The 22,049-nt window shown below is 38.7% G+C and overlaps 2 protein-coding genes across 2 annotated transcripts; one reads left to right on the top strand and one right to left on the bottom strand.

The window, feature by feature from the left end:
- Positions 1-6,413: 6,413 nt before the first annotated feature.
- Positions 6,414-13,374, top strand: LOC121528029 (proton channel OTOP3-like). The gene is made up of 7 exons (XM_041815134.1): positions 6,414-7,304; positions 7,998-8,178; positions 9,959-10,012; positions 10,163-10,317; positions 11,638-12,320; positions 12,460-12,621; positions 12,709-13,374. Exons 1-7 carry the CDS (start codon positions 6,959-6,961, stop codon positions 12,877-12,879), a joined length of 1,752 nt encoding a protein of 583 aa, XP_041671068.1. The 5' UTR covers positions 6,414-6,958; the 3' UTR covers positions 12,880-13,374.
- Positions 13,375-16,778: 3,404 nt separating this feature from the next.
- On the bottom strand, positions 16,779-20,777 carry LOC121528028 (protein HID1-like). Its single transcript, XM_041815133.1, has 6 exons — positions 20,559-20,777; positions 18,828-18,906; positions 18,583-18,747; positions 18,333-18,511; positions 17,036-17,194; positions 16,779-16,899 (listed from the first exon to the last, which is right to left on the bottom strand). Exons 1-6 carry the CDS (start codon positions 20,775-20,777, stop codon positions 16,852-16,854), a joined length of 849 nt encoding a protein of 282 aa, XP_041671067.1. The 3' UTR covers positions 16,779-16,851.
- Between the last annotated feature and the right edge of the window lie 1,272 nt (positions 20,778-22,049).

The following is a 22,049-nucleotide window of genomic DNA, read 5'->3' as shown; positions in this document are numbered from 1 at the left end:
TAGAGTCTCCCACATGCCTTTTGGTGAACTTTATTCCAGATGGAATCTGAGTTTTCTTCAACAGTGTCTTTCTCTAAAGCTTTGAATGGTGAAGAACCCGGCCAACAGTCTGCAGAGTCTCTCCCATCTCAGCTGCTGAAGCTTGGAAGTCCTTCAGAGTAGTCATAGGTGTCTTGGTGGCCTCTCTCACTAGTCTCCTTCTTGCACGCTTACTCAGTTTGTGAGGACGGCCCGATCTAGGCAGATTTGCACATGTGCCATATTCCTTCCATTTCGTGGTGATGGATTTAACTGAATTCTGGGGGATGTTCAGAGCCTTGAAAATATTTTTGTATCCCTCCTCTGACTTATACTTTCCAATAAGCTCTTCTCTGAGTGTTCTTTTGTCTTCATGGTAGCCAGAAATATTGGTTAACCAGTGACTGAACCTTCCATACACAGGTGTCTTTATATTTCAATCCCTGAGACACATTCACTGCACTCAGTTGATCCCCATTTCACTAACTGTGAGACTACTAGCACCAGTTGGCTGGACCTCTGTTGAGTTAGGTCAGAGACTTTAAACTAGAGCCAAAAGGCCAAATTATATTGACCATGACTGATTTCGAAAATCAAGAACAGAGTAAAACATCCAAGTGGGTGAATACTTTTTATAGGCACTGTAATTCTTCAGTTCTGTAGGTACTGCTTCATCTTTTACGATCAAACATCCAGCTATTGCTATTGTAAGCTCAAAGTTATATTCTATTTTCTATAGGCTACCTGTTGCTCTAATCGTGGTAGTAATACTTAAAGTTAAATGTGTGCCTTTAACTACAGTGTTTTAAGCATGCTGTTCTTTATCTGAGTACTAAGACAGAGAACAGGCTGTCCCTGCTAAAGGACAAATAAAATAAATAGAATATGTGTTTATACATACTTGGAGAGTGTATCTGCTTGCAGTTGGCAAAATACTCTACATGGAAGCCAAGCAGGCTTTCATGCTATTCAGTTTGACCTTGTGGCTTTGTCAGCTGTGAGGCCTTCTATAGAGAGCTGTGTGCCTTTCCAAATCGCATCCAGCCCACAGCTGGGCTCCAGTAAAGGTGTAGAAACATCTCAGCAAAGATCCAGAGAAATGGGAGGAACCTGAGCTGCATTTAGTGTTTTTACAAAGGGTCTGGATCTTATGTCAGTGTGATAAATTTGCTAAAACTTCTTCAGTTTCATTTTGTTATGATGGGGAACTGGGTGAAATTACCAGGCGTGCTCATAACTATGGTTATACAAAATTATACGTGTGTTATTATGAATTATAAATGTACTTATAATGTGTTATATTGCATAATAGAGTAATAGAGGCAGGCTTCAAAGAAAGCTCTACTATGAGCAATTTTATAAAATGTTTGTTTGAAATCAAAAGGACCACGATGCATTGAAACACTATAAAACAGATTTCTTAGTTCAGAGCCCTGCACTTTGCATATTGGGTATAATTACAGAAGGGATGGCTTTAATGACTCAACAGACTATATGGTGCAGACTGGCCCTTACCACATTATCCTTATTATTATTATTATGATTATCCTTAGACCAGGGATGTCAAACTCAATCACAGCAGGGGGGCTTAGCACTGATGATAAATACTTTTGAGATTTTAAAAAGTAAAAATAGTAAGTTTAAAGGCTAAAAAATCTGAAATGAAAAGTAAAACCTACTAGCTCAGAAGGTCAAAACATGGCATTTAAAGTTAAAATTATGTTTTTTAAATGAAAAAAATATATAAAATAGAAGTGGAAATCATCATTTTTGATGGTCAAATCTTGGGATAAAAATTGAAAATCATAGGTTTTAAATGTCAAAGCGTATAAAATTTCACTTTTGAGCTTAAGAGTTCAAAATATGACTTAAATTCTAAAATTTAGGATTCAAAAGGTCAAATTCTAAATTAAAAGTCAAAGTAAGGAGCCATAAAGGTCCAAATGGGAGATTAAATCCAAAATCATAAGTTTAAAAAGTCAAAATATAACTTAAAATTTAAAATTGTAAATCTTAAGGCCAAAAATAAAATAAATATTCAAAATTATGAATTGAAAAGGTCAAAATATGGCTTAAAAATTCAAAAACATACATTTTCATCATAACTGCAGAACTGAAAATATGAATAAAAACATAACTTCGTATCTTTTCCCACATTCCTGACTTTTTATCAAATTATTAACACTTTACTTTTTCTAATTTTCATGACTTAACAAGGATCATCAGGGATAAGTTTACATTTTTAAACTGGAGGAAATCTGCAGACCTCAATCCAGTTGGCCAGTCATAATAAAAATATGATGTCATGTGGTAGGCTGGGTTTAACTGTACCACGGGCCGGATTTGGTCCCCGGGCCTTGAGTTTGACACCCTTGCCTTAGACACTGGGAAAAAAAAAATGTCATCCCATTTTATGAGTGGCTGGCAGAAATAACCAAAATAGCTAACTACAGGCAATTAATTTTTAAATTGAACAACAGACAAGAGATATTCAAGAAAATATGAGGCCCTTTTATGAATACAGCTAAGAAGAAGTGGATATTGTGATCATATGTATAAACAGGTATGTAATGTAAGTCAAAATACCTTTTCTGATAAAGGTTCTAAAGCCAAATGTGATATGAGATTAAGATGAAAATAAATATGGAAGACATTACCAATATGTGAATGGTTAAGATGTGATGGACACTGCCAATGCCTACCCTGTGACCGTTTCTACTTATTTACTATTTTTACCCTTTTTTCTGTTTGTTTGTTTTGTTTTATTTTGTTTTATGTGTGTATTTTAGTTAAATGGTTGGTATATTTTCTTTACTTTTTATTTTAGTGTACTATTACGTTTTGTTTTCTCTTGTTATTTGTAACTTTTTTATTGCTGTTGATGTTCTAAAAGGCAATAAAAAGTAAATTACAAAAAAACTGATTTCTGATTGTTGTTGTAATTTCTAAACCTTCAGAGTGATTCACAAGGCATTCTGGGAGATTCACCATAACAGTCGGTTTGGATTATGCCTCTGGAAAATCTCCATTTCATTGGCCATGTGGCCCATTCATTTCACCTAAACCCTCCATATCACATAACACTGAATTTTAACAACTGCATATACATGTATGTACTGCTTAATTCTTTATAAATTTCAATGATTAATCACACTTGTATGCATCACACAACTAGCCAACTTCAATTGCCATACATGTAGAAATGGCCTGTTCTCTGTGTAATATAATAACTGAATCGGTAAAAATCCGTCCTCTATATGCATCCTAGACTGACTGGTAGGTGGACAATCTGCCCTTGCTCTCCTGTTCTGTTTTCAAAAGCTAGTAGAATATTTTCATACCACTCAAAAGCATTTCCTTTCAGATTATTTTGTTAGTAGTGTCTTTAACTCTACCAGAAACAACCTTTCTTAGTGATCCACGATGTTTCTAGCCCCCATGATACATTGCGTGAAATGTGGGTGCAACTTCCGGTCCTTTCTGCCTTATGGTCTAAACGTGCTTACGATGTTAAACATGGTTATTAGAGCGATTTGGAGATTAAAATATGTTAACTTAGTCTTTCAACCCTCAAACGGGATAATATTATTATTTTCCTCCCTCTTCTAGAGAGTACAGAGTGAAGAAATTACCTCAGAAATACTAGCCTAGCATGTGTAGCTAATTTTATTAGCTTTATCGTATTAGTAGAAATAGACGATCACGTTTGTTAAAGGATTTAACAGATAAGATGTAAAATGTAGTCAAGAGCTTTAACATTTCTCTGTTTAGTTTGTGGGGTTCCTATAATTCTTATTTCACAAACTAATCCCTATTAAAATGTGGGAAATATATTTTTATTACTACCCGCGACTCTTCAGTCTGGTAAATCTTCTTTTTTTTAAGAATTGATAATACATAAATATTGAAAGAATCATTTACCGACAGGGAACAGTAAGTTTATAACACTGTTGTTGAAGACATATATTTATTTTGCCACGTTATTATTACCATGAACGTACTGCGCATTACATAAAATACAATTTGCAACTTTAAGCTTGTAATAACGTAAGTAAGATTTTGAATTTAACAATAAAGAAGCATTATTTACTACAGCAAATATTTATTTATTTCAAAATAACAGCTGTTGACGACAAAATCCTTTAGTAAGTTTTAAGAAGAATCACGTTTTTCGGTTACTGTACCGGAAGTTCTACCCATATTTGGAGCTACAGTACAGGAATAAGGTGAATATATACACATCATTTTTTAAAGCATACATGTCTCTCTGTCCTCTTTCTCTCTCTCTCCTTTTAGACTGATAGATAGATAGAAACAAGCGTTCATGCATGAGAAGAAATATTAGAACCAGGTATATTTAATAAAAACGGTCGATCAGACGTCACGCGTCCTCTTCCGGGTTTGCCGTGATTCCCCTTCTCATATGACACAGGTAAGCTGATCGATCAGGTACGTAGGGAGAAGGTGAACGTGTGAAGAGACACCTGGATGATTTTAATCGATATTCAGTAGAACTAATAGTCTAATGATCGTTAGCCGGTATTATTATATTCTAGAAACTTCCTACTATTCTTTTCATACCTGTGTCTACACACCTTTATTAAGGCTCTGCTTCAAACCGTGTAATGTCTCGAGTTGGCACGAGCTCTCTTCATTATAATGAAAACGGTTTCCTAAAAGTTATTTAAAAGTAAAAACAATAAAATACGTCTCACACACTGCACAGTGCTCAGCAGTTTGGATTTTCTTCTAAAGAGCAGCAGCGTCACTATTCTGGACCAATAGATGATTTGGATTTTGGAGCCTCTTTACTGTCTCAGCAGTTGTCCACCATGGCTTGGATGTGTGTATAAAGTCTTACAAGAATATATATGTGTATATATATATATATATATATATATATATATATATATATATACATATATATATACCATTCTATTTCAATTATTATTTCCTTTTTGCTTCCATGAGACTTCCACATAATGAGAGTAAATGATAAATAAAAGCTGCAAAAATCAAGCAATGAAAATGTGAGGAGTTTTTATGATTATCTGAGGTTTTACTCAACTTATGTCTGTGATTTTATGTTTCAACATGTCATCTTTCTTCTCTTTTTTTCTGAAAGCCCTCTGTCAACCCTGGCATTCTGGCTCGATTACAGCTCAACTGGGATGGATCACTCAGGTGGAAGTAACTGTATTTATTATAGATTTTCACATTTTGTTGTGTAGTTTAATCATTTCCCTTTTAGTTTTTTTTAGAATTTATTTGGTTAAAGCAGTGATACTTAACATGTGGCTCTGTTGTGATGTTTTGTGGCTCTTTTATGTCTTAATTTGAAATATTATTCCCTCATTAATCAATTTGTTTCCCACACTTATACAGTAGGCTTTAATTGTCAAATTTGTCAACCTTTATCTTTTGTCTTTATATTTCTACAGCCCTTATTTGCATTTTTTGCGGTATTTTTCATTTTTTGCCACTTTTAATCCGTTTCATCTTTTATCTTGCTTTTTGGCCTTTTTCACTGGTTTATGCCACTTTTATGCTGCTTTTTGCTATTTGCAATTTTCCCCTTTTGGCCATTTTTTGCTACTTTTCACCCATTTAAGCTGCCTTTTGCCATTAGATGCCACTTTCCCCCATTTTTTTTCCCTTTTTGCCACTCTTTGCTGCTTTTTGCTCTTTTTTCCCACCTTATTGCTGCTTTTTGCCCATTATTGTCACTTGTCACCTATTTTTTGCCATGTTTTTGTTGGCTTTTGAGCACATTTGCAATCTGTAACTCTTTTTTTGTCACTTCTTACCCATTTTTTCCACTTTTCAACCAGTTTTTGCCATTTTAATGCTATTTTGTTCCTTTTCACCCAGTTTTGCTGCTGTTCACAACTTAGATTTTGGCTCTTGCAAAGCTATTTTTCAATAATTTTGCTCTTTAGTTGAGCAGGGTTGAGCAACACTGGGTTAGATGATTCTTAATGATTAAGTTGGCTTATAACACGTCTATCTATTAATGCTTTTATTTTGAAAGAATCTGTAGTTCTGGCGCCTGTAGACACCAAAACGTGGTCAGGTATGATAGGATGGGCGGGCACCAGGGAAGGTGATTGGTTTTTAACCAGGAAGGCACAAGATAAAGGAGCACACCCAGAGAAAACCAGTTTATTTGTTAGGAAAACTTGCTGTATCAACAGAGAACAAACCAGATTGTATGATTGACATTTTTGATCCAGCATAAGATCCACTATCACCGTCCACAGTGGGTGTCTTTACTTTGATGTTTGTGTTTGTTAATTGAAAAAGCACATCTCTGCTTTTACGAAAGAGATTTTTGTTTCCACGAGTTAATGAATGTCTGAAATGAATGGAGTGGAGTTAAAACACCCCTAAAACAGGGCAGCATTGCTTAAAAAGGACAGAAGTTTAACAAGACTTGTAATAAGTGTTAATTTGCATGCATTTGCAAAATGATCTCTCTCAGTGTCAGGAGGTTTAACTGCACTGTTACCTGCTACTCAAAGCTCTGCAGGGATAAGATCAGGCTGAATTATATGCTTGTTCCTGCTGTTGAATGAGTGCATACTGTGATATTGCCTGGCAGCAAGCCTGTCTAATAATCCCTTCAAGGTAAAATAACCTCACTGAGGTTTGGAGAAAACAAGGCAGCATATTAATTAACAGGGGCTTCAGGTTGCTGCAGCCTTGAGCAAACTCTGTCCAAGGTGTACGCCAGGTTTGAACAGGACAAACATGAAAGGTAAACAATACACCTGTTGCTTTTTTGTTAAAGGGCTGTCCATAATGCGCAGGATCGAGGCCACACCTAGACCAGAGTTGAAGGGTAGATGGAGCACTCTTCAGATTCATGCCAGCACATGTCCAACTGAAGGATTTAATGAAGGTGCATGAGAGAAAGGGAGCAAAAGAAGGAGAATAAAGGATGAATATGGATCCAGATCCTGGTGTCACAGAGCTGGATTCACCTGCTGACGATCCAGATCGTCAGATCGAGGAGCATGGCTCTGATTCGATGCTGCTTTTGGTTCCCACCGGGAGGCGTCTGATCTCTGGCCTGCTGGGTCTAAACGTGGTGCTGCTGGGAGCTGCTCTGGTGGTTGGGCATGCTTTAAACCCTGTAGGATTGAACAACCAGGAGTCGCGGGTGTTCATGCTGCTGCTGATGGGGGTTAGCATGCTCTGGATGCTGTGGTACCTGCTGTGGGCTCGGAGACAGCCAGGCTTCTCCCCACACAAGGACCACCACGCTGGAGGAGGCCCTGTCACCTGTAAGCTCCTGTCCTTTTCTTGTCAAATTTGCAAGGAAATGTTAGAATCAGTTTGTTTAATAATCCTGTAGATTAAAAAGTACAGCTTACAGTAGAACTCTTCGATTATTTCTGAATATTCACAGACATTAATATATAAAATAAATCCATTTTTTCCAGTCATAATGCAAGCCCACCTGTCACCAACGTTATCCTTAATTATGAAAATGTATAATTTTTAGCTTTATTTCAAAATAGTTGAGTTTATAAGCCATACAAAAATGAGTCACTTTCACTGAAACTTATTCTTTGAACTTGATTATAAATGTGTTTATTTCTGCTGTAAAAGTAGATATTTTAATAAGGGTGATAATAGAACAAGGGGGCTTTTGGAGCCAGCCTCTAGTGGACACTAGAGAAACTGCAGGTTCTTACAGTTCCATCTTCACTTTAATTTTCAACCAAAGAGTTTGATACAACAAACAAAGATAGATCTGGTTTGCCTCAGCTCCAGCTTTTTGCTGTTTCTCTTAAGTAAATTCAATCAGCATTTTCAATATGGTGACCATTGTTGGGCCTCTGAACGCCTCTTTATTTGCTTGTTACAGAAATCCATCTGCAGAAGGAGGTTAGCTCTTATTCAGATTGTATAATGGAGTTGAATGCAAAGCTTTAGTCACTTAACATCCAATATCTGTGTTTGTCTTTGTCCAGTTGTCGTCCATGTTTTTGCTGTCTTCAGTCTGCTGCTGTACATCTGCAAGATCGGATATTTCATCAGCATGAGGGAATGTAAACCTGCTGCTAAAGTGCTCTCTCCTTTCATCGAGGCTCCTTTTCTCGCTCTGCAGGTATTAATATATCCACCATCAGCTTTGTTCTCTTACACAATGATGTAAAAAAAAAACTTTGGCCTTCATGAAGTCAAGCCTAAAATAAGTTTAACAAAAGAGGTAAAATATCCGATAATCCTGTTTACAGATGCAGATCACATTTAAATACCAGGTATAAACGGTGTCATGAATTTAAAACCTGCTCTGTAACTTTCTCAGATTTACAATTTTAAACCAGAGCTGCAAGCAGCACTGAACATGACCCCGCACCTTCCCTCATATCAGGGTTTGGTGCACATCAGGCTCATGGCACAGCCACTAAATGGGCTGCTTTAGCTCAGGCTGTCAGCTGCAGAGGTACCAAAATTCTCTTTAATAGGTCCATTAGGTTTTTGTGTAGCCCTTAGTACGGGACATGTCTGCCAAAAAGCCATTTTTCCATGCAATCCCTTTAATATTGTGACTGGAATCATTGCTACCACTATTTATGGAAGTACACCTGTTTAAGCCTTTTAAATAATACTTCCTGTTAAATGGCGTATGATACAACATCACAGTGATTACTGATATAGCATATCTGCAAAGTTTGTATGATATAATGGGCATGATATGAGGATGTTAGAAAACAATTTTGAGAGAAATTCTGGCAACCTGTTAGAGTAAATCACAATTTTTGACGAGAAAAAAGAAAAACAATTTTATAATTTTTATCATCCATTATTTCCACTTCTAACCCCATTGTTGCTTATTAGCCTTTTTGTGCCATTTTTAAGCCGTTTTGCCACTTTTGGGATTTTTTTGCCCATTTTTGAATCTTTGCTCATTTTTGCCACTTTTTTTTTTTAAATCAATTTCTGCAACATCTTTTTGGCACTTTTCACCAATCTTAGCCACTTTCAGTTCTTTTTCTTGCAATTTTTTGCCATTTTCACCCAATTTTTCCACTTGTTTCGCTGCTTTTGTCTATTTTTGCCCACTTTTGCACATTTTTTATGTGTTTTTGCTTTTTTTTTTCTATTTTTGCCACTATTTATCAATTTCTGCCACTTCTGCCCATTTCTGTAATATCTTTAATCAACATTTTGGCCATTTTGTCTAATTTTTTTCCCATGTTTTTTTTTTCAATTTCCACCATTTTTAGTCACTTTTAGTTCATTTTCTTGTAATTTTCCCCCTTCTCCCCCATTTTTGTCACTTGTTTCCTGCTTTTCATCAATTTTTTCCAGTTTTTGCACTTATTTTTGTGTTTATGCTACTTTTGCCCATTTCTGCAATGTCTTTTTAACACCATTTTAGTATTGTTCTTTTTTTGTTGCCATTTTTGCCCATTTTGGCTTTTTTCTAATTTTTTTTTTCTGCTTTTTGTAAATTTTGACCATTTTCTTCCACTTCTTTCTGCCAACTTAAGCCATTTTTCCACTTTTTCAAAAGTTTTTGCTGATTTTTGTCCCTTTTTATTCGTCTCTGACACCTTTAACCCATTTTTGATCTCCAAGATTCTAGGTCCCTCTAGGACCTAGAGGGACTCTCCCATTTTATTTATTTATTTTTTATTTTATTTTATTTTATTTTATTTTTTTTTTGGCTTTCCCAAAAAATCTGAAATGGGGGATCTGTTGATTTGGTGAGGTGAGTCTAAAAGGTTTTTTTTATGTTGGTCCTGGAATGCTATATATATATATTTCCAAATTTTAAATTCCTTGGTTGATATGTTTAGGTTATTAATTTTTAAATAATTCTAGGGGGCGCTACTGTGCAGATAAGCCACTCCGATCAACAAAGCCTATAAAAATTCTTAGCATGCCGGTGGGGATTTCATCTGTCATGTTTACTGCTTTTAAGATGCCAAGTTAACCGCTCCAAAGACTGCATGCATACACACAAGATAATGACCAGGTGCACAACTCTAAATTCATTTATTCATACATTTAGTTTGATATTTTTGTTGGAAAAGGTGGATTGTCATTTCAGTTAGGGACTGTTTTTTTGTACATTTCCATGCCATATTTGAATATGTGTCTATTTGCATGCTGTGCTTCGCTGCAGGATCGGTCTGATGTTGATTCTCTCGGCAGACCTGCTGCTGTGGCTGAACGCAGTGACGGAGGAAACCATTCATGAGGAGATTGAGGCAGAAGAAGAAGGCAGTCTTCTTTTCCAAAGCAAAAACTCATCAGAGGTAGACACCTCTGATTTAGAAGGTAATTCAAGTTACCTTAGCTACATCCTTATTCTGTGCATTATTTCTCTTAGGCTGGCTAGCAATGGAGGCTTTTATCGTGGCAGACTTGGCAGGAATATTTACTAAACTTTATAGATAGAGATTGAACTGTGGCTGTTTTGAGAGAAACAAAGCCCCAGTTGGCTTCTTTTAATTGCCCACTTTTATGGTAGCGCTGTTTCCGGAAACAAATTTCACCATTCAGATCCCCGGTAGACATTTCGTAAAACCCTTATTGCAATGCTGTAAATGCATGAACCAAGCTAACTGGTTACTGGAGTTCTCATAATTGTAAAACATTTGATTTAGTGCAAAAACAGTGTTCAAAAACAGAGAAAAAGGAAAGGGTGCAAGACTGTGTACATATTTCTTTACAAGGAGGATGGAACTACATGTCCCACTATCCATTGCAATTCATTTTATTTGTTGTCATTGATAGCTTTTCAAGTTTTCAAACCATCTTTGCCTACACTTACCTTTTTTAAAGTAATTATATGTGAAATCCAAATCTTGATATATGTTTTAGAGTATTTTTTTGCTTCATACTGTGGCGCATTAATGGTCGTCATCAACAGTCAACAACCTTTGACAAAGATTAAAAACTCATCAGCGTCTGTTTGAGCTTCTTTGGGTATTGGTGAGCTTCTGCCTCACTAAAATGCTCCTTTTATACCCAGTAATGTTGCTGGCTTGTTGCCACTTAACCTACTTAGTTGCAAAATCCTCCTCCAGCAGTTCTCCACTGGCAGTGCTCATTTTCAATTTAAAACCAATGTAGTCCAGTCAGAGTCATTCAGTCTGTGGTGCTTCTGGTCTTACTGTATTCTCGTAAGGTGTGGACACTGACTGATGGACAGAGACGCATGCTGGATTCCTTCAGCATATTTTGGGCATCGGTGGCAAGTTCATTAATGCGTCTAATGCTGATGTGTTCAGGAGACTAAGGATAGGAAGGGTCAGCTGCTAGATAGGGGAACAGCAGCTGCGCTTTTACAGGCACCTAGCAAGCCTGATCCAGCACTGAGTGCACGGGATGCCTGGATCCTAGTGGGTTGGACCAGCACTCAGGGGCTGCATACAGCTGGGAGGACACCTGGAGAGATGGGTCAGGCCTGGACGTTGGCCATCAGGGGGTTGGAGAAGTACAGGACCAAGGTTGCAGAGTTGAAAGTCTGTTGAAGCAATCTGCATGAGCAATTATAATTCAAGCTATTAATCATTTATACCTCCAATTATAGACAATATTTGTCAAGTATTTTGAAAATCAACCTTTTACTAAAGTCTTCTCTGTCTTTTGTAGGAGCTGCAAATTCAACCTTTTGCCACTGCAGAGGGACTGCAGGCTGCCTCGCCTTCAGGAAAGCCATTGAAGTCCTTCATCCCTTCCACATGGAGTACTATTTGATGGCGGGCTGCATGATCTACGTGATGTGGAAGAACGTGGGCCGCAGGATAAATCCAGGTCACCACCATGTCGCTCATAAGCTGACTCTTCAGGTTGTCTGTGAAAGCAGGATCTTTTACGGCCTCATATTTGGAGGCCTGGTCCTCCTAGTGGGCGTCACCATCTTCATTCTTTACCAGATCTTCGTGGATCTGCCCCACCTACGCCTCACTGCCTTCCTCCTGTTTTATGGCTACCACTTAGCCATTATGCCCCTCATGTGTCTGTGCTGCCTGGCTGGGATGCTGGTTCACTGGCTGGAGAGAAGGGCGAGCGAAGGAGAGCACAACCCGACTCGCAGCCTGGATGTGATGCTCCTGCTGGCAGCAGCTCTCGGTCAGCTTATCCTGTCTTACTTCTCTCTGGTGGCAGCCAGCGCTGTAGGGACTGAAGGGCTTTTGGGGGGCCTGGACTTGTCCTACTCTCTCCTCAGCTTGCTGCAGCTCGTCCTGCAGAACATCTTCATCATTAAAGGACTTCACAGACACCCGAGTCGCTTCAACAAGAAGAAAGAGAAGCAGTGGAGCAGCAAATTCAAGGTGCAGTATCATACAAATGTCTTGTTGGCATGCAGATCACTCTTCAACTGAAAAGTGCACCAATTGTGAAAATTAGGGCTTATACCGATACCAATGTTAGTCTGAGTTATTTATACGATAATGTGTCCTACAGCCCAAGAAAAAGAAGGCTGCTGATCCGACACAAGAGGAGAGAAAGACAGAAATCTCACTGCTGGAGGGGAAGACATCAGACACTGCTATAGAGCATGATGGGAAAAAGCCCTGGATGAAAACAGCGATTAAAGAAATCTGCGTTTTCCTCATCTTCTCTAACATCATGGTAAAATCCCATGCCTAACAAATATGAAAAATACGCTTTTGCGTGTTTCATGTTCATTTCTTCAGCTGATGTTTGCTCTTGTTGCAGCTGTGGATCATCCCGGCGTTTGGAGTCCACCCTCAGTTCGAGAATGGGATCGGGAAGCGTTTTTTTGGCTTTAGTGCCTGGTTCGTTCTGGTGAATCTGGGTCAGCCACTCAGCGTTTTCTACAGGATGCACTCAGTAGGCGCTCTGATGGAGCTGTTCCTCAATGCATGATGGGAAACAATGACTGCATGACTGTTGAATTTAGGGAAAAAGACACACAGTATGGTTGAGTTTATGGCCGCACCTCCATACTTCTGGTTGGAGTTTTACAATTTTTTTGCCTTTTGTTGGAAACTAGCCTACATGAGAAAAAAGATCAACTCCTAAACTGTGTTTCAACATTATTATCATCCTTTTTTGATTTGAATGAAAGCCATGATGAAAAAAAACTTCCTGAACTATTTCCTTGTCTCTCATTCCTGACCCCAGGGGCAGGTTTAATTAGTTGGAAGCCCCAGGCAACAGCTAATATGAGGCCCTACCCCATTTAGCTAAACCACTGTATCATTTTACCACTATAACTGGAAGTGTGTCTGTTTATGGAGCTATTACTGTTGCAAAACTATCTGTAAATGTGTACCTTTCTGATCTCCTCCATCCATACACACCATCCCGCAACCTTTGATCTTCAGACACTGGCCTACTTTCCATGCCCAAAACCAAACTCCGAACCTATGGAGACAGAGCCTTCAGTGCTGCAGCTCCCACCCTCTGGAACACTCTTCCTGCAGACTCTGGACATTTTCAAAAAAACGTCTCAAGCACCACCTGTTCACCACAGCCTGCAGCCTTCACTAAACCACCCCTTACACTCATCCTACTCCTCACATAGTTTTTCTATGTCTGTGTGTTCCTGTAATGCGTCCTTGGGTTTCTTGAAAGGTGCTATATAAATTCAAGATATTATTATTATTATTTATTAAACAGATTTGTCACAAATCTGCAAATCCATAGATTTGCAAATGCATGCACAGACCTGCTAGTGCTGTGCAGATCTGCAAATCCGTGCAACGTTTTGCACATCTGTTAAAAGATGTGCAAATTTGTGCAGATCTGTGCATGCACTTACAGATAAGTATACACAATTTGTGAATTAGTGCATGCATTTATCATTATAATTTCAGATTTGTGTGCATAGATGTGTGTATGCATTTGCTCAATAGTTTTGCAACAACTATAGCTCCATACAGAAGTTTTGCAAAAGTCATGTGTGTATGACAGCCAATTTAGAAGAGGAGCTTGAGAGTATTTTGACAATTTAAAGCACAAAAGAGCAGGTTCTCTTTTACCAAAATAAATTAAGGATTAGTTGGCATTTGTGGATCTTGGTGTGAATTTACATATCTTGTAACAGATTTGCACAACTTTGCATTAGCAGATCTAAACATGCATCTGTAGATCAGTAGACACACTTGCAGATCTGTACATTTGTGGATTTGTGCATGCATTTGCAATCTACACATCTGAAAATTTGTGTACAGATCTGTGTGCACATTTGTAAATAGTTTTGCAGCAATAATAGCTCCATATGTAACTGTCTGCGTCAACTTGCATGCCACACCGTTGGTCCAATTGTCCTTGATCCCTCTCAGAAGACTTTCTTGGGTGTACTGGTTCAAAACTAGTGCCATAAAAATCATAAATATGTACAGATTTTCTATAAAATACAAAACTGTTGCACCTTTCACTTCAGTGTTGCCTTCCTCCTCGTCCCCCATTACGTCTCTTCCCCTGGATAACACATGCGCTCAGGCTGCGTTCCAGTTACCTCAGATGTTGGAGCTTGGACTGACGTCGCACCGAAGTTCATCCATTTCCAAGGAGTTTGTAACTGGGGGTTGTTCTGACTTTCTGAGTCCAAATTCTGTGAGAGCAAAGGTTGTCTCCTCTCGGGCATTGTGGCGTAGTCATGGTGCATTCCATTTAATCTCAGATCTCAGAATACTGACTGCATGCCTTTAAATCTGAAATGTACAGCTTGAACTCTTTCCAAAATAAAACAGCCATGTGTTCTGTGAATGTCCAACCAACGTCGAGGGTGTTGCATCCTCATATTTGTTTTTTTTTTTTAATTCTGACAGGATATAAAACTTCATAATCACATCTACACATGATTCTCCTTCTGTTAAAGCAACAGTAAACATTTATGGTGCTTTTCTGTTCAGAAAAATGGCACAAAAAGACATTAACACCTTGAGCTTCAGTTCCCAGTCAGATCATCCAGTTTCCCATCAGCAGAACAGTTTTCGTATGACAGAATCCTTCAGTGTTCAGTTTAGAGCTTCTGATAATGGCAAGAAAGACATGCATTGAACAAGTCCAAGATACGCTGCAGAACCATGTGCAAAAACAATCATTAATTCCAAACTATGACTTATGTTTTTGGCAAATTGATCATTGTCACGTTACATGACCGTTTTCAGCCTCTAACTTCTAACACAAGCAGTTTAAGGCAAGTCTTAAAATATTTTACACCTTCATTTTTGGTCGGAGGTTTAACAGTCATAAAGAAGAGTCAAGAAAAACTCCATCTTTTCTAAAACTGAAGAAAAAACCTCTGTTAATTTTATGGTTAGAAATTTATCAGCAACATGGAAAAAAATGAAGAGTCTTTTAAGGGAATCTATAACACTGCCAAAGCATACTTCATTGTGGAATAATCCTTGGATAACTCTTCATAATAAAGTGTTAAATTGGTCTACATGGAGGGAGAGAGGTATAGAAACGGTGAAGGACTTAATGAATGGTAACAAAATTTATTTCCTGGACTGACTTTAAACGCAAATATGGTCAGTCCAATGGGGAATTCTTCAGGTACATGCAGCTGAGGAGTTTATTACAAAGTTTTGACCTTGAATCTTTTGGACAACACAGTGAGTTAGAGGAAGTTATATTCAAGTCTGAAACATGTAACAAACTGACAGATAAAGTCTATAAAATCTTGCAGAAATCTTATTTGGTTGACGCTTTGTTGAAATCCAGAATTTGTTTATGGAACCAGGATTTAGGAAGGGAGGATATAAATTCCAAGTGGGAACAATGTTGGAACATAACAAATGATATTACAGTCAATGAAAATTTACATTTGATTCAATTTAAAATAATGTATAGAATTTATTGTACCAGAGATAAAATGCATAAGTCTGATGGGAAGGTTTCAAAGAACTGCTTAATGTGTGGAACCACAGACTCTTTGTATGTTCTGGCAATGTGGTAAAATTCAGACAATATGGTTGGAAATAGAGAACTGGCTATCAGAGGCTCTCGGTACGAAGCTTAATTTCCACCCATCACTTTGTATCTTACAAGATGTTTCAAATAATAGTGTGCAATTTCCACAAAAATGGATCATTCTCCTTTCCTCACTGATATTAAAGAGACTTATTTTAAAACAATGGGAATCTACACATCCTCCATCCCTTAATCACTGGAAAAATGAATTATCTTATTATTTGAATATGGAAAAGTTTTTTGCCATTGAAAAAAAAAAGTGACTCAATTTGAGAACATATGGGGAAAAATAATGCAAGTGCTGAATTCGTAAAATTATATATTTAACAAATAAGTAGTCTATGTCTTACTAGTATACCATTCTGGTACTCCCTGTTGTTTGTGTATGAATTGTCTGTGCTGATGATGGAGTATTGATTTATTTTTTCAGTAGGTTAATTCAATAGCAATGCCTGATATATGGAAATTTATATGAATTGTTCAGAGAGATGAGTATATTGAATTTGCTGGATTATAGTGATTAAAGTTATGATAAAGGACATGAGAGGAGGAAGTTGAGCTTCTTTGTTGTTCATGTGGGTCTGTTGTACTTCTATGTTGTATATTTACTTATTTATTTTTGTGTAATGGTTTTGTTTGGTTCTGTTTTTGTGTGTTTTTGTTTCTTTTCTTGTTTGGGTTGTTTTTATGATAATTGTATATTTCTGTTGTCATCTGTGTAACTTTTGTTGCTTGGGAAATGAAAATAAAATATTAAAAAAAAGAAAGAAAAAGAAAAACTCCATCTCTGCTTTTATTTCCTGAAAAAAAACACCAGAGAAGGTGTGTGGAGTTCCACTGATCTCAGAAGGTGGACAGGCTGAAACAAACAGAAACGTGGATCCCACCCGGCATCTTTAAATCCTCTGGATCTCAAAGAGCCTGATGTCCGTGTCGTACCAGATTGGAGGATCCACATTGCTAAGGGTACAGGAAGAGAAACGGGCCATTGTTAAAACTCAAACTGTAAACGTAAGTTCTCTGTGATTATTAGGTTTTACTGTGACATCTAAATAAATACATGCATTTAACACAGGCTCATGTTCAGATGTTTTACCGTAGGTAGATGACGCCCCACATGTATGTCCTGAACCACATGGCGGTGCCGGCGTTGGCTTGGTACTTCCTGATGAGGATGGGATGAGGGACAGGCAGGAGGCCGACCAGCGTGCCGTGCTGGAGGAACTTTAAGATTTCTGACTCGTCTGTCAAACCCCTAAAGACAGAAACTCACATTTTCTCTTCATCACTTTATCTTACATGCACTTAACTTTAAAAAGATCCTGGGATTTGACCAATTTAGTCGTTTCAAAAATTAGTTTAGAAAGACTTTGTTTATAAATAAAGTTGAATTAAAAAAACTCCTAAAATGGAAAGTACGCTGTACTGGCAATTTGCAGCCCTTTCACTCTGAAGGGGGGCATCTCACAGGGGTGGTCTGCAAGAGAGAATGCCTGAGATCTGCCATCTGCAGCCTCAACCCCTCCTATGCTAAGGTAAGTTTTCATAAAGTAAAAAAAAATATTAGATGCACTGAAAATGAGCAACTTGCTGGAGAAGAAAATGGTGTGTTCAATACAGAAGAGCCAGCACCACAAGAGGGAAAACTTTGGACAAAAAAAGACTTCAGTGAGGTGTTATTATGATCTTTGGGGAATTATAAGAGGCGTTTCTGTCCATTTTCTAGTATTTAGAGAAAAAGTAACTACTATGGATGCAAGAGGAAATAACAGAATAATCCATTTGTCAGTTTTAATGCCTAAGCTCCTGCAACAGCTTGGGTCAGAAGCATTATTATTATGCCTCTGTGCATCCAGGACTTTCTTGCTAAGGTTCAAGTATCCCTGTACGGGGCAGTTTGCTTTGCAGACTGCAGTAAAAATATATCAACGAGGTCAACAAATAAATATATAGGCCTAAATTAATAATGGCAATGTAGATTGTGAATGCAATATCTCAAAACCCTTTGACAAATGTTGATCATGACACAAAGATAAACTCACTAGATTGTCACTGGTCCATGTAATTAGACCTCATGTTCATCTCTTGTCTTCCAGATCATTCTTATGCACAATAACTTATATATAAGGGATTTTCTTCAACCTTTGCACACATTTTTACAACACAAACCTCCAACCACCAGCCCTTCTTCCTGACCCACCATTGTACTTCCACTGGCTGACAAATGGAAAATTCTCTGAGGCAAGAAACTGCCAGGTGGTAGTTCTAGTTTCTCATGAAATTAAAATTAAGATAAAGTTAAAATAGGAAGTTTTACTTATTGATTTATACATCCTTTAACAGTAGAAAAAAAGACTAATCTGTCTGAGATTAAGAGTTGAATAATTTCTTACTTGTTGATGCAGATCTTCTCCACCTGTGGGACCAGAACCTGTAAGAGCCTCATGACGGTCTGAAGTCTGCTTCTTCTTCTGCAGAGCTTTCTGGATTGACGCCGTATCAGACGGCAGGTTGGCCAGCTGGTGGAAAACATTCCTCTTCCTGATGATGGCGTAGACCAGGTTAAAGTTACCTGTGAGGGGGATTTAAGAATCAGTGGAGGCTGGGAGCGATCTGAATGTTGACTTGAGTCTTTGTTCTCACCGTCAAACTGATACTGGATGATGTTGTTGAAGACCTCCAGCAGGAAGAAGACCAGGTGGTGGTTCTGGGAGGAGGAGAAGAGGAACCACGGCGTGGAGAAAGCCTCCAGCAGGTGGAGCAGCTTGTTGGCAGCGACCATGGACAGACTCTTCAGATAAGGGGAGACTGTGGAGTGAGGCACAAAAAGTCAGATGCAATACATCTGTTTGTCCACCAGGGGGCAGCATTCCATGAGTAATACTCACTGTTGACTATGATGGTGAGCAGACAGTCAAACAGAGGCTGGAGACGCTGGTGTCCACTGGTGATGATTTTATGAAAGACCTGAACACAAAAGAGGAAAAGTGGAAGATAAGCTTGGAGGATTGATTAAGAGGTTTATTTCTGTAGTGGGTATATTGGGCATGACCTCACCGCCAAGTCACCGGCAGCCCAGGTCAATGAATTAATAATTAATAACTGACAAAAATAAATGACTATTTTTTTTAACTATTTAAAAGCATTTTCATGAATATAAATATCTTAAAGCGTAACTTCCATGGTCCACTGTGTCTTTGTTTAACAGCATGGATCTCTGTTGAGACTGAATATCCCTAATTTGAGTGAATATTAGTCTGTTTTCCTCCTGTTCTCCATTTAGCAGACAGCCATGTTTCAGAATGTTTCTCCACTCAACCCAAAGGAAGTTCCACATCACTTTCAGGAAGAGCTGAAAGCCAGTCTGAGCAGCAAAAGATGTCTGTGTGCTCACTGGGTGAAAACAAAAAAATAACAGACTAATATCCACTGAAAGGGGACATATTTGACCCCTTTAAGACAAGTTTATATTTGTCTCAGAGGGCTCCAAAACATGCCTGTGAAGTCTGTTGCTGAACACTCCAGTACTGGATTTCTGCATGTCTAAAACTCCCTCTGTTTCAGCCCTGCTCTGAAATGAGCTGTTTCTGTGGCTTTAGATGTTACTGAACTGTCTGACTCTGCCCTGACTCCGCCCCTCTCCGGAAATGGGTGTGGCTTTTGGATGTGGCCCGGGGCAGAACCTTCCTCCAAGTGGGGAGGGCCAACCGAACCTGGGGGCGGGGCTAACTCCCCACATGACATGAGGTGAAAATCTGAGACGGGCTTGTTTCAGCGCACATTTTCTGTAAAGTGGAGAAAGAGAGGGTGAGGGAATGGATTTCTCTAGTACTTGAGGGGATTGTGGACAGGCCAGGGGCACATATTTTTGTAAGAAAAGCCTGAAAAAAGGATTTCTGCATCATATGTCCCCTTTAATATCCACATCTACAGTACTTCTGCAGTCTTTTTCTTTGTTTATCCTTTTTCCTTCAACTTTAAGTTCTTTTTCAGGACTGAAATTTTAGTTCTGAACTTTAGTCTTAATATCATTATCAGCCAAAAGAAATTTGTAATTAATATTGTCATATGATATTGGCATAAATCTAATTTTGTGCATTCCTACAAACTGATACAACAAATCATATAGTCTTGCTTCGTAGCCTCAGCCCCAGTCACTCACAAATAGTGAATTTACTGAGTTGCTGGCAGACAGCATCACATCTGTGCAAAGAACCCCAGATAGGGGGCAGACAGTGACTTCTGCAAGGGAGAAAAGCAGTTAAAAAGGCTCAGCTAGCCTCTTCTCTCAGTACTAGACTTCCCTAGACTTCTCTCTCTTCATCTGGCTAGATGTGTAGTCTGTGATATTATTATCTTTAGGTCAGGTAAATCTGTTAACCCGTGGGAATAATCACTGTTTTGTCAAATGCAGGAATCATTTTCAATATATGTAGGATTTTCTGATGATAACTGCAGTGTTTTCTTAAGCTTTCATGTACTAACCTTCCTCTGTTCCCATTGATTTCTAACAGCGTTCTTAACTTCCTGACCCCATCAGACATTTGAACGTTGTCAGGGTCACATGACTGCAGACAACCTAAAGCAGCCGTCTTCCGTTTCTCCACATAACCTCTTATCACGATGAGCAGGTCTGCGTGGGTTCCGGTAAAAACAGGAATATCCATGGGGACACGGAGAGTGTACAGTTTATTCAGACAAACACCAACGTTTCTCTCTCCACCCAGTAGCAGCAGGATGAACACGCCGATGTGCATGAGGCCCACACGAGCGAGATGCCCCTGGCTGCAGCGTGCAGATTGGGTGGTGCTCAACGTTCGGTGTTTGACTCCACCCATCTCAACATTCCATAAACCAATCACGTTCAGTCTCGTTACATACAACTTCATTTTGCAACAGCTTTTTTACCCTGTTTCCCTCTCGACTCCCGACTTGTAATTTCTGCCACTTATCCCCCTATTTTTAAGTATTGTCCTGTCCTGTCATCTCTAATATCTTTCAAGTCAAAGCAAGTCCTCTACTTGTGCTTTATATCCAAACCTCAAAAACATCCACACCTCTCCCCATAGTTGGTTTGATCCAAAGACACTGCATGAGATCCTCTCTGCAGGTTACACAGACACATGGGTAGCTGTGTGTCACTTGTTGCTGAAGAGTTTATTAGAGCATCAGCTCTTTTTGAAACATGTTTGTGATGTGTGGTAATATGTACTTAGCTACTAGAGGGTGCTAGTGAAGTGCGTACCCTACTGAATGGTGTGTAACAGAAGAAGAAGCTTTGAGTAAACAAAGAGTTAACAACACTGAGTTCTCACAGGCTTTATTCATTTCCAAATCATTAGACTCCACACATAAAATACAGGACATGGTTTCAGAAGTAAACAATAGAGCAACTAAAGCCACCGAACAGCTTGTGCCTCGAAGGAAACCTGCCGGAAAACTGGCGCTCTTGGATCCAGAAGTTCAAGCTTTACCTCGTAGCAAGCAGCATCTCCGAGAAGGCGGAGAAGGTGAAGTGCACAACATTTCTACATGTGGCTGGAGACAAAAACTATACAGGTGTTCAATACCATGGACTTTGATGACGATGTGGATGATTTGGATGGTTTGAAAGAAAAGTTTCGGCAGTAAGAACATAGCGTACCTTAGGCACATGTTTTTCACAAGGATTCAAGGCAAAAGTGAGTCAATTGATGCATATGTGACTGACCTGAAAAATAAAGCTAAGGACTGTGAGTTTGATCATCTCACAGATTCACTTATAAGAGACCACATAGTGTGTGGAGTCACAAATGAGCTTGTCAGAGCTAGACTACTAAGAGAACCAGATTTAACACTGAGCAAAGCTACTGATATCTGCAGAGCTAATGAAGCTACACAGAGCCATCTGAAAGCGCTGCACGAAGAGACTGAAGTGGCAGTTAACAAGCTAAGCAAGATTAAGTGAACAAAGAAGCCCAAAGACAACAGTGTCAATGATAAAAGTGAATGCACTAAATGTGGACATAAACATGATCCTTGCAAGTGTCCAGCATATGGTCAAACATGCAAAGCATGCTCTCACAAGAACCACTATGCTCGTATGTGCTGAACAAGAAAACCAAAGGAAA

Source organism: Cheilinus undulatus, linkage group 20 (assembly GCF_018320785.1).
Source record: "Cheilinus undulatus linkage group 20, ASM1832078v1, whole genome shotgun sequence".
Lineage (NCBI taxonomy): Eukaryota > Metazoa > Chordata > Actinopteri > Labriformes > Labridae > Cheilinus > Cheilinus undulatus.
This window is presented reverse-complemented; position numbering and strand designations above follow the sequence as displayed.